Source organism: Schistocerca serialis, chromosome 12 (assembly GCF_023864345.2).
Source record: "Schistocerca serialis cubense isolate TAMUIC-IGC-003099 chromosome 12, iqSchSeri2.2, whole genome shotgun sequence".
Taxonomy (NCBI): Eukaryota; Metazoa; Arthropoda; class Insecta; order Orthoptera; family Acrididae; genus Schistocerca; species Schistocerca serialis.
In genome coordinates, this window is record NC_064649.1 from 27026817 (window position 1) to 27043046 (window position 16230).

The 16230-nt window shown below is 38.9% G+C and overlaps 1 protein-coding gene and 1 pseudogene across 2 annotated transcripts in view; both read left to right on the top strand.

The window, feature by feature from the left end:
* LOC126428209 (GA-binding protein subunit beta-1-like) overlaps window positions 1-16230 on the top strand; it is a 104512-nt gene that overhangs the window by 52687 nt on the left and 35595 nt on the right. For both annotated transcript variants that reach the window (XM_050090125.1, XM_050090126.1), the window contains exons 5-7: window positions 2202-2366; window positions 9047-9218; window positions 15063-15173. In XM_050090125.1, coding sequence (XP_049946082.1) covers window positions 2202-2366; window positions 9047-9218; window positions 15063-15173 — 448 coding nt within the window. The remainder of the gene's footprint in view (window positions 1-2201; window positions 2367-9046; window positions 9219-15062; window positions 15174-16230) is intronic.
* Window positions 8831-8950, top strand: LOC126428668 (5S ribosomal RNA; annotated as a pseudogene).

Sequence of the window (16230 nt, forward strand, 5' to 3'; positions counted from 1 at the left end):
TAATTTCATCAGGGTTTGTTTCATAAACAAACATTGTAGCATTAGTGCTGTTTGACGTATTGGTGGAATTGAAGAACGATACCTTGCAGTTTGCCTGAATGAGATCTTCTGCTAGTGAGGTGAAATATTCATTGAACTTGTTTACAACTGTGTACGGATCTGTGACCTTAGAGTCATTAAGTGTTAGGGAAATGTTTTCCTTTTTAGGTGTTGAACTACAAGTTTCTTTTTTAATAACTTTCCACATAGCTTTCATTTTGTTTGAAGAGTTTCTTATGAAATTGTCATTCCATAAAAGTTTTGCCTGTCTAATCACTCTAAGATAAGTTTTTTTGTAGGCTTTACAATAGTCAGAAAATTCTTCAGTGACTATGTATTTTTTGGAGCAATATTGGAGAAATCTGTTTCTCTCGCTAGAAATTTTGATTCCTTTTGTTACCCACGACTTTCTATTTTGATTGCTTGAAGTTTTTGTTTCAAAAGGAAATGCTGTATTAAAGTAATAAAGGAAGGTGTTATGGAAGCTTAAGAACATATTATCAACAGTTGTTTGCATGTAAACACTGTCCCAATTTTCCTTAGCTAATAGGAAGTTAAAAATCCTAATTTATGAGGCACATTTAAAGATAGAGCTGAGATGTGTTCATTATATCATGTGAAAATGATTTACCTGTAGTATCTGTGTAAAAACTGGGACAGTCTCTACATGTGATCCTGTAAACAGCTGGTTGCTTATGTTTGTCAAGTTCGTTGTAATTGCGAGGAAGGATATGCTTTATTTTATTATTTTTATAATAGCTTAGTTTAATACCATACCTTTTGAATGGATCAGCAGTTTTATAATGGAACAATTATGTAACCTTTCCATTAAAACATCAAATTTATTTTGTGTTGTCAGTACCGTAGCAAGCAGCATTGTCTGCAGTGCTACATTTTTTACTCCTTTTTTGTTTTATGAGATTTGCTCCTGCTGGCAAGCAAGCAGACTTGTTTGGCTTCAGTTTGATCTTTTGTTTATTTCTGTTTTGGTACTCTAGTTTGAATGTCCATAGTTGATGAATTATTGGTTTCACTGACATAACGTGTTATTACAATCATTTACAGACACACCAGCTGTTTCTTACAAGTTCTGCAAAATATGCATGTGTGTGTGGAGGTCGTTGACTACGTAGGCCCCACCAAAACTATTTTCCCATCCCGTACTGCACTGGTACGGGCAAAGTTGTTTTGTACGCACTCTACTAAAGTCTGGGCAGTCTTTTTCTATGCCTCCAGTGTTTATTGGAGGTGTTAATCTCTGTGTTCTGTGACGTGTGATGTGGTTGCTTCAGAAGCCCACAATGAGGAGGTAGTACAGTTGCTCATCTGTTAATAACGTCCACCATTTAGTGATTTGCTATGTGCTGACCCATTCATCCCCTGTTACAATTTGCAATAGTTGATATGATCTCTGTCACTAATACATTGTTACCAACAACAGTTGACTCTGGCAACAGAGATTTTTATTGTATCAAGGTACTCAAAGTACACCTAGATGAGTTGCCAAGTGGAAAGTTGTAAATTATATTCTAACAAATATGTAGAAATAATTTTGAAATTAGTACTACAACCCATTAATTCAGTCATGAATTTGCTTTGTATGAGAGGGAAGGGAAAGGTCAGGAGACTGTAACTGTTATGTAGATACAAATCGTGTAGCATACACAACCACACTTAATGGTTTATTTTCAAACCACACAACACAAGCCTTACAACTTTGATATAATGCATCACACATGAGATTTCTATTTAGTATGTATCTTCAACTATGGTAATTTGGTATTTTCATGTGGACAAAATGTCACATCTACCAAAAATTAATTTCAGTATATTTTCATTTTAGTGGGTGATGTGAAATATGAAATAACTTTGCTATAAATCGTTGTTTCATAATATTTCTGAAGAAAGCTTATATGATGTACTCAAGGGTAAAGTGCTGTGTCAAAGTAGCCACCTGATGAACATTGTTGTTTCTGATAAGTAAATCAAGCATGTAACAGCAAGATGAAACTTAATTAGGTGTTATGTATGTTTATACAGCAATACGGCACATGAACATGGAAAAGTTGAAAATTTGTTTGTTCACAAATTTACAACATTCTGGTTTGAATTTTTGTTAAGTTTTGCAATAACACATTTTGGTGATATCCTCATTTGTGCAGCTGAAAATGACACCTCTGCACTGGGCAGTGGAGAGGGAGCATGTAGAGTGTGTTCGACTGTTGCTGCAGCACGGAGCCAACCCCCACTACGTCAGCAAGTTCGACAAGACGGCGTTCACGATGGCACTCGAGGCCAACCGGCACGACATTCTTGAGATGCTCGAGGTTAGTCCACTGGCTGTGCATCTTGGCGACAACTGAAGTCTCTGACAGAAATAGTGCAACCAAAACAGAAGAAACCAAATTTCTATTTCTAGAGTAATCGAGCCACCTTCTCCCTATTATAAATATTGAATGTTGTTTCTTTTGACTACAGTAAACATTTGCCAGGGTGCTGAAATTTAGCATGCATTTTTCTAACAGTTGCAATCCACTTTTCCTTCCTGTAAATAAATTGTTCACATCCCTAAACATGGTATTCAGAAATTTTAGAACTTGTAGAGGTGAGTGAATTTTGAATAGGAACCTATGCTCCGAAACGTCATATGGCGACACTACGGAGTCTCGAAGTTGTAGGCACCGGCACCTGTATAGGTATGTATGTACAGGGTGAGTCTGTGATGATGATGTGTCAAACTTTCTAGGATGGTGGAGAGAAATAGGTGTACCAGAAACATTTGAGTCAAAAGTTATAAGGGAAAACCGTTCTGATATCTCTGACTGTGGTATACACGTACTGATACTGTTTCTGCTAAGATGGTAGGGTAGCCAACTTCCAGAGTCTGAGAGAGGAACTATGAGCATTTGTTCACCTTTGCTACTGTGAACCACATCTCATCTACTTAACAAGTGCACATAGCTTGTAAGGTATGTATGCATTTTGGAGTCCGTGTTTACTAGACATATTTTCTTGTTTTGTTCCATACTACCACTTAAAGTTGTCTACCTTACAATCTTAGCAACAACAGTATCTGTACATTTTGGCCACTGGCAGAGGTATCAAAATGATTTATGCTTATAACTTTCGACTGGTTCATTTCCGGTATATGGACCCTTACTTCAGATTGATATATTTATCCATCTCCCTCATCCTAGAAAGTTTTTAACATCATCATGGAATCGTTCTGTATATACTTACATTTATAGGCATTGGTGCCTATAACTTTGATGCTCTGTAGTGTCGATGGGTGACATTTCTGGACATGGGTTCCACTTCAAAATGTTGCGTACTCACTCCTTGCATGTGGTATGACTTCATGTCACTGCTGCTAGTGATTCTGGAAACTCTGACGGAAGAATGATACATCATGGACATCCTGCACCCCATGTGTTACTGCTCCTGTGACAATATCATGATGTCATTTTTCAAAAGGAGGTTGCTCATCCATACATAGCTTATGTGTCTGTGAATTGCCTGTGTGATGCAGAGGTGCTTTCATGGCCAGTAAAATCCCCATATTTGATCTTGATAAATAAGAGTTAAGGGGCACGAAAGGGAAGCAGTGGTTGAGAAGGGAGTGAGACAGGGTTTTAGCCCATCCCTAATATTGTTCAATTTGTATGTTGGGCAAGGAGTAAAGGAAACAGAAAAAATTTGTAATTGGAATTAAAATCCACAGAGAAGAAATAAAAACTCAGAGGTTTGGCTTTGATATTGTAATTCTGTCATAGACAGCAAAGGACCTGGAAGAACAGCTGAACGGAATGGACAGTGTCTTGAAAGGAGGATATAAGATGAACATCAACAAAAGAAAAATGAGGATAATGAAATGTATTTGAATTAAATCAGGTGATGCTGAGGGAATTAGTTTAGAAATGAGACACTTAAAGTAATAAATGAGTTATGCTACTTGGGAATCAAAATAACTGATGATGGTCAAAGTAGGGAGGATATAAAATGTAGACTAGCTATGGCAAGGCAAGTGTTTCTGAAGAAGAGAAATTTGTTAACATTGAGTATAGATTAAAGTGTCAGGAGGTCTGTTTTGAAAGTATTTGTGTGGAGTGTAGCCATGTATGGAAGTGAAACATGGACAGTAACTAGTTTGGACTAGAAGAGAATAGAAGCTATCGAAATGTGGTGCTACAGAAGAATGCTGAAGATTAAATGGGTAGATTACGTAACTAATGAGGAGGTACTGAATAGAATTGGGGAGAAGAGGAATTTGTGGCACAACGTGACTAGAAGAATGGATTGATCGGTAGGACACATTCTCAGACTCCAAGGGATCACCAATTTAGTATCATGCAGGGTGGAGGTTAAAAATCATAGAGGGAGACCAAGAGATAAATACACTAAGCAGATTCAGAAGGATATAGGTTTCAGTAGTTATTCGGAGACGTAGTGGCTCATCCAGGATAGAGTAGCATGGAGAGGCACATCAAATCGACTGAAGATCGCAACAACAACAACAACAACAAAGGAACACGTGTGCTGTGAGCTCAAACGTCATAGTGCCAGTATTCAGGATATCGATGACCAGTTACAACACTTGTAGGCTAGCTTGCTTCAGGAGAGGTTACAGTGGCTTTATGACACCTTCCCCAACTGAGTCAGTGCATACATCCAGGCCACAGCAGTATGCAACAACCCTCTGTTGAATGGGCTCATACTGCCAAGTTCTTTGTAAATGTTACTCGATTTTGCATTCACTGTAATAACATTACGTACGCTCTCAGCCTGAGAAGTTTCATCTTGTTTCCTCCTCCTGTTCTGGGTGCATCCGTTTTTTATTTAAGTTACTTATTCAGTTTCATGTTCCATGAATCATTTGCATGATAAAACGTAATGATGTGGAACGAGTCAGTTTACATTCACATCACAAATTAATTTGTAAATGTAGATACATGCTGAATGTTTATAAGTTTCCTCTTTTTTTTTTTAATATACAGATTTGGGCTGATAATTGCTATCCAGTACAGTAATCACTTACCAGATAATATTATTGCAACCTCAGGCTTCTTACAGATGATGCACCTATCTAGAAGGAAATTCTGTGTGCAAAAAATGGCAGAAATATCCATTTAGATCTTGTCAAAGTATGAGCCTGGTGCAAATACTGGTGACTAGCTCTTCATGTAGAAAAGTGGGAAGTTGCATACAGGAACAACTACTCAAAGCCAGATTGAGTATTGTCATACAAATGTTGGAGAGTAGTGATGTGTAGAGGTATCCGCTGGGGCAACCATACATCATACAATTAATTGGTAGGATACTGGGAAACCACAGTTTATCAACAAGAAAGTTTGGATACAAAATTCTTGTATGTATTGTACCGAAACACTGCTCAAGTGGCAGGACATGCATTCTGGTTGGGCTAGCAGTGGACATTGACCTTATACAAATTAGGTCAGTGTGAACAGTCACAGGCTTTTTGACTGAGTGAACATGTAACATAAATGATAAAAAATCTTCACTGGCAGACACTTGAAGAAAGATGCTGTACATCTCGACAGAAGCTGTTTAGAAAGTTTTGAGAACTGTCTTTCACAGCTCAAACTAGAAATAATCTAATGTCCCCTGTGTGTCTATCCCATAGTGATGATACACATAAAATCAGGCAAAATACATCTCCTACAGAGGTGTATGGATAGTAAATCTTCCCACTTCCCATCTGTGAATGAAATGAGTAGAAGAAAAAGTACCTCCTGCCAAGTGCTTCACAGCGATTTATGGAGTCTAGATGTAAATGATGTGGTCTGGGCAGTTAGATCTCGAAATGTAGTCTGCCAGCCACTGACGATAACTCTCCCAGCTTTTTCTCAGGAGTGGGCTCAATTCCAGCAGAGCTCTTAAAACTTCTCATATTGAGAATGCCAAGGCATGTATGGGAGGTGGCATTAGAGTAGTGAGAGCTACAGATTGTATCACAATATAAAATAGTGTCCAAAAATTTGTATTTCACTTCTACAACCTATCTGCAACATATTATAAACATCAAATAAATTGTAGCAAATAATTATCTCACGGTCTTCCAGTAAATAATGGGGTGATTACGATTGTTCACTGCGGAAAGTTAATTAAGATATTTGTGCATGTGCGATCTTTTTCATGCATCCCACCAAATAATTAAGACTGTTTCAAATGCATTTTGGCACTATATTTTCTCCTTTCAAAGCGACAGCTCACAGTATACACTGAGGTGAAAAAGTCGTGCGATATCTCCTAATATCATGCTCAACCCCCTTTTGCCTGGTGGAGTGCAGCATCTCAACGTGCCGTGATCTCAACAAGTTGCTGGAAGTCCCCTGTAGAAATATTGAGCCATGCTGCCTCTATAGCCATTCATAATTGTGAAAATGTTGCTGGTGCAGGATGTTGTGCATGGACTGACCTGGCAATCTGCGTGGCCAAATCATTCACTCGAACTGTCCAGAATGTTCTTCAAACCAATTGTGGACCGGTGACATGCCACATTGTCATCCATAAAAATTCCATCGTTGTTTGGAAACATGAGGTCCATGAATGGCTGTAAATGGTCTCCAAATAGCTGAACATAACCGTTTCTAGTCAAAGATTGGTTCAGTTGGACCAGGGGGCCCAGTCCATGTAAACACAGCCTATGCCATTATGGAGCCACTACCAGTTTACACATTGCCTTGTTGACAAGTTTGGGCCATGGCTTTGTGGGGTCTGCATCACACTCAAACCGTACTATCAGCTCTTACCAACCGAAATTGGGACTGAACTGACCAGGTTACAGTTTTCCAGTCATCTAGGGTCCAACCGATATGGCCACAAGCCAAGAAGTGCTGCAGGTAATGTTGTCTAGCAAAGGCACTCACGTCGGTCATCTGCTACCGAAGCCCATTAAAATCAAATTTCTCCACACTGTCCTAATAAATACATTTGTTGAAGATCCACATTGATATCTGGGGTTATTTCAAACAGTGTTGTTTAGCCGTTAGTGCTGACAACTCTACACAGACAACGCTGGTCTCAGTTTTTAAGTGAAGGCTGTTGGCCACTGTGTTGTCCGTGGGGAGAGACAATGCCTGAAATGTGGTATTCTTGGCACATTCTTGACTGTATGGATCTGGGAGTATTGAATTCCCTCTGAAATGGAATCTCCCATGCATTTTATGCCACGTTAAAAAATCTGTTCACTCCTGTCGTGCAGCCGTAATCGTGTCGGAAACCTTTTCACATGAATGACCTGAGTAGAAATGACAGCTCCACGAATGCACAGCCCTTTTATACCTGGTGTATGTGATACTGCTGCCATCTGTATATGTTCATATCACTATCCCATGACTTTCATCACCTCAGTGTATATACATGATCTGAGAATTTGCAATCTATTCTCACATTTTTAACACTGTCCCGATTCTCTCTCAACATTTAATTTGACTCTACTGTCTTGGTAAGCACCAGATGACCCATAAAAATAGAATTGTAAACATTACAATATTAGATAACATTCTTTAAATGTTTATAAGATTAAACATATAATTAAAATTTATGGGTTTACAAAACTTTCAATACACATTATTGTTTTACCAAATGACAAAATCTAATTGAAATTATTAAAGTTTTGAGGAAAATTGGTTTTCCTTGCAAATTTTAACAAATATGTACTCCTCAACAATTAATTTCTAATAATATTGAATTTAATATTAATTATGGAATTACAAATACACCTTCATGTTTCTTAGGTTTTGAATAGAAGTTGTACATTTCAGATTGATTATCTTTTTCTTACATAATGAAATATACTGTAAAATAGAAGCTACATTGTGTTGTTTTTGAAAAATTGATTCTACATTACATTAGTAACAGTGAAATACACATGCTTTTTTTTACACAAATGTCTAACAACATACAACAAATGACAAAAGTTTAAACTGTAACTATGAAACATATTGATTCACAGAATCTAGTAGCGAGTGCATCACAACCAAAGTGTATTGAGTAGTGAATAAAAGAATCTAGGTCTGGTACATTATGAGGTGATTAGATGGTACTCACAGTAGTTTACTGTGCCTGATATTTGTTAATGAACGAGATTCTCTTGCATCGGAAAACAATGCCGACATCTCTATAGATTACATTAATTGATGAGTTGTATCTAGTTGTAGATTAGGTATTTTTCATTGATTGTATTTTCAACACCTTTTGTGATGGGACTAAGAATATCTGTACAAGGCATTAAATTTTTTGCTTCTGAGACACTGTGCCATTCTAGTTTTCTAGTAGTTTATTGCAAAATATGAATGGTATAAAATGTGGACAAGGTTATGCTCTGTTAACCTTTTATCTCAGTACTTTCCTGATTGTCAGTGTTATGCTGAGTGTGAATCTTTCATATTAAAAAGTGTACCACCTTTTAATTCTTGAGTGGGAAAAGATGATAGACAAGCGCTTGCATTATCCCAGTGATGAGAAAATGTGCTTCTTGCAATACAGCTGGATTTTTTTTATGATTCTTCTCTGATCTTTCTGAAAGGTACCTCTCCGTATTTTGATTTTTTAACATTTTTCTCTGTTGAATTATCTGCTTCAGCTTCCTTTTCTCACCAAAGATATAAATGTTGACCACTTTCACATTAAAATCTAGTCTCTTAGAAAATAATTCATGTTAAATTCATTCATTGTCTTAATAAGACTCCATTGTCAACTTCAAGCAATCTCCTAATGTGAGACTGGAGTTCGAACTCAGGATGTGACAAGTACCCTCGTGGGTTACAGAGCCAATGGCCTTGCCATGTTGGTAACACCAGTTCCCACCTGAATACAGAAGATAAGCAACATTGGGCCCACTTAGTATTTGGATGGGTGACTGCCTGGAGAAAACTGGGTGCTGTTGGTTTTAAGGAAACACAAATCGCTGGAATGACATCCCATTGAAAGACTTGCACTGGGATGTGCTGGGACATGATATTTATTTATTATTTATCGGTTACAGACATCCATCACGGCGGCGGCGACTGCTTCTGCCACTCTCGAGGCAACAGAAAGCCTCGCACTGGTCCTTGGGCAGGTGCCGGTCCCAGCTCACCAGGAGGAAGTGCAGACATCCTCACAGACATCCTCACAGACATCTTCGCAGACATCCTCACAGACATCCTCGCAGAAAGGTTCGCAACTTTTATTCTGCTCATAGAGAGGGATGTGGAGATGAGTACAGGAGCAGCGAGAGCCACATGAGAACCTCCAAGAGTGACAGCTACCAGAGCTGTGGTTAAGTGTTCAACAGTGCCGGCAATAATGTAGCCAATGTAGAAAACATCTTCAGTACAATATTGTCCAGGAAAAGGGTGTGAGATTTGTATAAGTTATCTCACACAGGCTGTGTCTCCACGTGTATCTCAGTTGGTTTTGTGTACAGCTACTCAAGACCGGCAATCTGGAGTGTGGCTCATGAATGTGATGCTGAAGAAAAGTCTTCTTTCTGCACAGCTACTTTATAGCCATACACAGAAGTGTATGTATATTATAGAGCACTGCTGAAAATCCATTGATACCACATTTTCAGCTTACAACCCAAAGGAATTTACAAATTGCTGCATTGATTAGGTCATATGTGCAAGTCTATTACTGTAAATTATCATAAATGTTAAAATTATTTGGTGTAACAATGATGACTGACTAGTATTTGTGTTCCTACTCACCATATAGCGGAGATGCTGAGTTGTAGATAAGCACTCAAAAAAGACTGTCACAAATTAAGCTTTTGGCCATTAAGGCCTTCATCAACAATAGACCACACACACACACACACACACACACACACACACACACACACACACACACACACACACACATGACTGCAGTCTCAGGCAACTGAAACCACGCTGCGAGCAGTAGCACTAGTGCATGATGGGTGGAGTGGCAACTGGTAATGGTAAGGAGGAGGCTGGAGTGGGGAGGGGAAGGGATCGTTAGTGGGGCTGGTGGCCAGTGAAGTGTTTCAGGTTAGATGGAGGGTGGGGAAGGGGGCGGGGGGGGGGGGGGGGAGGGGGGAGGGGAGGTGTAGCGGAAAAGGAGAGAAATAAAAAGACTAGGTGTGATGGTGGAATGATGGCTTTGTAGTGCTGGATGGGTGACGACAGTGACTAATGAAGTTTTAGGCCAGGAGGGTTACGGGAACATAGAATGTATTGCAAGGAAAGTTCCCACCTGTGTAATTCAGAAAAGCTGGTGTTGGTGGAAAGGATCAAAATGGCACAGGCTGTGAAGCAGTCATTGAAATGAAGTATGTCATGTTCGGCAGCGTGTTTGCAACATGGTAGTCCACTTTTTTTTTTGGTCTCAGTTTGTCAGTGGCCATTCATGTGAACAGACAGCTTTTGGTTATCATTCCCACATAGAATGCAGCACAGTGGTTGCAGCTTAGCTTGTAGATGACATGACTTGTTTCACAGGTAGCCCAGCCTTTGATGGGATAGGTGATGTTAGTGACCGGTCTTGAGTAGGTAGTGGTGGGAGGATGTATGGGACAAGTCTTGCATCTAGGTCCACATTCTCTCCCAGGGTTTTGACTACCTCTCGTCATGCCCTGAAATGTGAAATGGCCTGTCCTCTATCCTTCCCACCCCTCCCACAGTGGTATTCTGCCGTCCACCGAATCAGTACAATATACTCGTCTATCCTTACACAACCCCTATTCCCAACCCCTTACCTTATGGCTCATACCCCTGTAATAGACCTAGATGCAAGACCTGTCCCATACATCCTCCCACCACCACCCATTAAGTGACACAAAAATGACTTTAATACTCTTAGGGAGTTGTAAAACTTGAATGTAGGCTCACTCAGAGATACATTTTCTAGGTGTTTTGTGATTGTATTAAATCCATCATATACTTTATGAAAATAATATTAATCTGTACAACTCATAAACTCCACCCAAAATTGCCAGTGAATACATAGAATATTTGCATATTTACAGGTGGCAGACAAAAATATGGAAACACCAAAAACAGAACATATTACCATTTCGTGCCTAATACAGTGTAGGTAACCTGCTGCCATTCAAAACAGCTTCCAGTTATGTCAGAGTGGATAAAGCAGATACTATATGTTTTCCATATACCATTTTTCCTGCAAAATAGTGGCAGCTTCAGGTAACAGTGACTGGGACATATAACAGTTCCACACCTTTCTCTTCAAAGTTGACCACAAAGGCTGAATAATATTGAGATGTGGTGACTGTCACGGCCAGGGAAGATGCGACAGTTCATCCTTGTGCTCACAAAACTAATCCTAGACAATGCAAACAATGTGAATAGTGGCCCTGTCATCTTGGAACTCAGCATCACCATTGAGGGAACAGATATTGTACTATGGGATAGACGTAATCAGCCAAAACAGTCACACAATCCTTGACAGTAATGCAACCTTGCAGAGTAACTGTGGATGGCCATGGAGTACCACAGTATGGCTGCCCAAACTGTCACTTAACCCCTACCAAGTTTCACTCTTGGGAAGTAAATTCGGCCAGAGGTTGGAAACAATGTGAAACAAGTCTCATCTGACCAAATGACTTTCTTGCATTGGACCACAGTCCAGATTTATAACTCCGGCATGTAACGGAACCTATTAAAGGCTTTATTATAATGAAGTATGCGATACCCTCCTAATTCAACCAGTTTAACTAGCAATTATGATAATAGAAAAGTAATTGTGTATGTTAGCAATGATTGCATAACATGTCTGCATAAACAGTCAACCCATGAAAATATAAATAAAAACTGGCCCACACAAAAGTTAACATCACTTGAACACTGATACAGCAGATGTCATTATGTAAAAACACTATATTGAACTGAAATAATTAATACGAAATACGAATAATATTGGTCAACTTACATATTTTGGATCGTCCTTGAATAAAAATTACCTAGTGAAACCTATTTATTCACTAGGACTGTTTTCACTCACTATTCACGTAAACACATCTATTTTAAACAAGAACCACTGTAATTTTTAATAATTCACGTTATTTACTTATGTATGCAAATGAGAGAAGTCAATAGATGTACCTTTGAAAAACGGCCATTTTGCAACAAAGAATTGTTCTGACAAGTTGACAAATCTGTTTGTCATTTTAGTGACCTGTTAAATTATATCACTCAATGTAAATTAATAACTTTTTTGCACAAATTATGATAACAGATGGATGCCTGACTTATAAACCACATCTCTTCTTAGTAGTTCTTTGACGAGGTTATAAATATAAGCAGCAAAAAGCCTAGTCAGCTCAGTCTTGATAGAACTTTTGTAAAGTGTGTATGTTATTGTCTTATGTGGAAAAACAATGCAAAGATGTTGTAAAAGAAGTGTTATCTGTACTGTGACAACGTCTTTGGGTGGTCAGCAGAGTTAAGATGGCTACCATGCCAATAAATAGTTGAAGTTCACTTATGCTGTCATTCATTATTTATCAACAAGCACATCAACAACACGGGACCTCATCTTTTTGCCCCTAGACGAATACATACAGAGCCCACATTAACATCAAGATACAGCAGTGAACCAGCCAGCAGCAACAGCAACTACTACAATACAATTTAATGGCGCCAACCCAATTCTCTACATCAAGTGCTACCAAGCTTCGTATATTGGAGTGATATAGTGCGAATGTAGGAATATCAATGATTGGGCGACCATTATAGGCACCACGTTTTCCTGGTTAGGGGAATTTGCATCACTGCTGAGTGGTTTTGGAAATCCACCTCGCCCTTCAATCCCTAGCTTATGCTGCAACCTTTACGTTGTTTTGGTGCTGACAGAGTTTGGGAGCTTGACATTCAGTTCTGCAGTGACTTTTGCAGCTGCCCTCCCCTTATTTTTTGTCACAGTCTTTGTCAGTGATTGTCTGTCATGATTACTCAACACCCACTTTCATCTGTGTTAGTGAATGATATTTCTTTGCATTCCCTGTATGAAGAATAAATCTTTGATATGGTGCCTCTTGAAACACCAAACACTTCAGCTACCTTGGTTACTGAAGCAACCACCACACAAGCATCAACAATTTGCCCACACTTGAATTCACTCAGCTCTGACATAATGCAATCACAATTACACGGAACATTGTTCTGACCATAACTGACACTTGCAACCCTGTATTGAGAACATTGCACAGGTGCCGTTCATGGTCAAACACAACAGCGCAATCTACAAGCTTGATTAGCATCTGCATTTGTGTTGAGGCATGCATTGCTTGAAATGTTTCCATATTTTTGTCCAACGCCTGCACATGAACCTGGATTTAGTTTATTATGAATTATTGGGTGTGAGAGTGATCTCTGTGAAAAGCAGCAGAGTGAGTAAGTCTGAAATTCCAGTTGTTGTTTGCTCTGCAAAAACTGTTGATTCCATGTTGGAAATGTGACTGTCCAAACATATTAACTGCACTTTTATGATAAAACAACTGTGTAATAAATCATAAAATAAAATAATTGTTGCAGAAATGTAAAAGGGGCCTTAAAGGCTAGAATAGTACACACTGAGCAAGTAAGCAGAGAGACAGATAGGCTGCCCAGTAATTATCTTTTGGAGGGGCAACTCCCAGTACATTTGAATGTCACACATAAATAAAATTTAAAAAATGTATACCTAGCTTCCAGAACAAGAACTCCTTCTTAAGGATGGGAAAAGATGAAGCAGAAGCAAATTAGAGCAGGGAGGGGATCATCACTCAGAACTTAGGTTTGCACAATGAGAAGGAAGGGAGGCAATTATGAAAGAAATGGTCTGTGTCGTAATCACATTCTCTTTAATATTTGCTTCCAATTTATTTCGTCTCTTAATCTTTTTGAATGACTCGTCCTCCATTTGCTTCGCATTGTCCTATGTCTCTCATCTTCCCTTACCCTAAAGAAGAAACATGAGGTTCTGAAAAATAAGAGTACTTTTCTTTATTTATATGATACTGGGAGGAGTAGAGGTAACTGCTCACTGTATAGCTGAGGTAGCGTCTGATATAATAGACAGCAGCTGCTGGAAGAAATCTTTTCTTTCAAAATAACTCTCTTTCTCTGTCTTTCTTCTAATATCTAGATAAAATCATGAAATAGCTTGTTAATTAATATAGTTACCATCAAAGTATTTTTAAACTCACTGTCTATTAACAAAATATGCTAAAAATATGAGCAGACCTCTCTTTACATCTGCTAAGCTCAACTTCCACCAGGAGAAAACAAATTACATATGAATCTATATTTTTCAGTTATTTTAAGATAACTCAAAATGAGGCAGCAGCAGATATAAAATTGCTCAGGTGAGAGAAAAAGATGAAAACATTACATAAAATCACGAAACTAAACGGAAAGAGCTGGGGGAGAAAGGATACATTACAGTGATCAGTTGATAGCAGCATGAACAAGATGAAATTGTCACTAAGGTTTCAGGCATTGTCCTTCTTCAGAACTAACAGACCGACAAAATGCATTCACAGGTGCCATAGTCATAACTGGCTACCTTTCCTGATGCTGCATCCCAATATTGTCCAAAATATTTGTGACAATTTCACTCTTGTTTGCATGCCTGTCAATTGCGCAACGCTTCAACTACATGGTGAGTTGTTAGCTTTACTCCTTCCAATAACTGTTCTTTATTAAGTTAGGCATGTGTCCATTGTCTGCAAATCACACTTCCTGAAACTACATTCTGGTTGGCCCATCTTTCTCTGAGTTACCTTAACAAATTTTTAGTAGAATTCTCCTTTTTATACTGAAATATCCCAAAATTCAGCAAGAGCATTCTACACAAGCTACAGTTTTGTCTATTCTTTTGTTCCCCATCTCCTCCTTTTTCTACTTCTCGTTCTTTTGGTAGGAAAACATTTCATTTCTGTCTTCTGAAGCTTGTGTATGAGTTAAAACATGTTATCATTTAGTTTGTGTCAGCTATCCATTTGAGTAAATAATTGCAAAATATATATCTAATGTTGAAATATCTGTCTTTTGTTACAGTTCATCCAGAGGAACCGAACCCTCCAAAGGTATATCTACAGGAGTCTGTGAAAGCATCTGAGCGCGTTACGACGGAAGACAAACTGCCGGAAGTAAAAGTGGAGGAGACAGGTACGTTTTCAGCACACAGTATTCAGTGATCTGACATGTGCACCCACAAACTGTAAGATATTATGAGTGAACTGACTGATACATTTGTTGCCTGAAAGATAGAGGCTGTAAAAAGGTACCTGCAGCAGCACTAATCTGGACATTCAGCTGCAACAAAGCAAGCCCTTGAAACCAACCACTCACTTGCATGTGGGGACACTTTGGTCTGATCGTAGATGAAATGTTTCTAGGTAGGAGCTATGCAGAAGATAGAACTCAAGGATTATAAAGTTGAAGTTATTACACAGTCACAGACAAGTACAGATTGTGGTAAAGTAAGAGTTTTATTAAAATTTCCTGGCAGATGAAAGTTGTGTACTGGACTGAGACTCAAACTCAGGACCATTGCCTTTTATGGGCAAATGCTCTACTAACTGAGTTACCCAAGCTTAAGTCATGACTTGTCCTCATAGCTGTAATTTTGCAAGTACCTAATCTGCTGCCTTCCAAACTTCACAGAAGCTCCCAGGTTTGAGTCCCCATCCAGCACACAGTTTCAATCTGCCAGGAAGTTCCATATCAGCGCACATTCTACTGAAGAGTGAAAAATTCATTCTGGGAACATACCTCATGCTGTGGCTAAGTCATGTCTCTGCAATATGCTTTTTTACAAGAGTGTTAGTCCTGCAAGTTTTGCAGGAGAGCCTCTGTGTAGTCTGAGAGGTAGGAGCTGAGATACTGGTGGAAGTAAAGCTGTGAGGGCGGGTTGTGAGTCATGCTTGGGTAGCTCAGTTGCTAGAGCACTTGTCCACAGAAGGCAAAGGTCTCAGCTTTGAGCCTTGGTCTGGCACATGGATTTAATCAGCAGGACATTTCATATCAGCCCACATCCTGCTGCAGAGTGAAAATTTCATTCCAGAAACAGTTCTTGTTATTGTGATTTTGAATCAGAAGACTAGTTTGATTCAGTTCTCCACACTAGTGTATCTTGGACAAGTTTATGCATCACTGCCGCGACGTGCATCTAATTAAACGTGTACAATATTCAAGCCTTGGTGTCCTCCACAAATTTACCCCA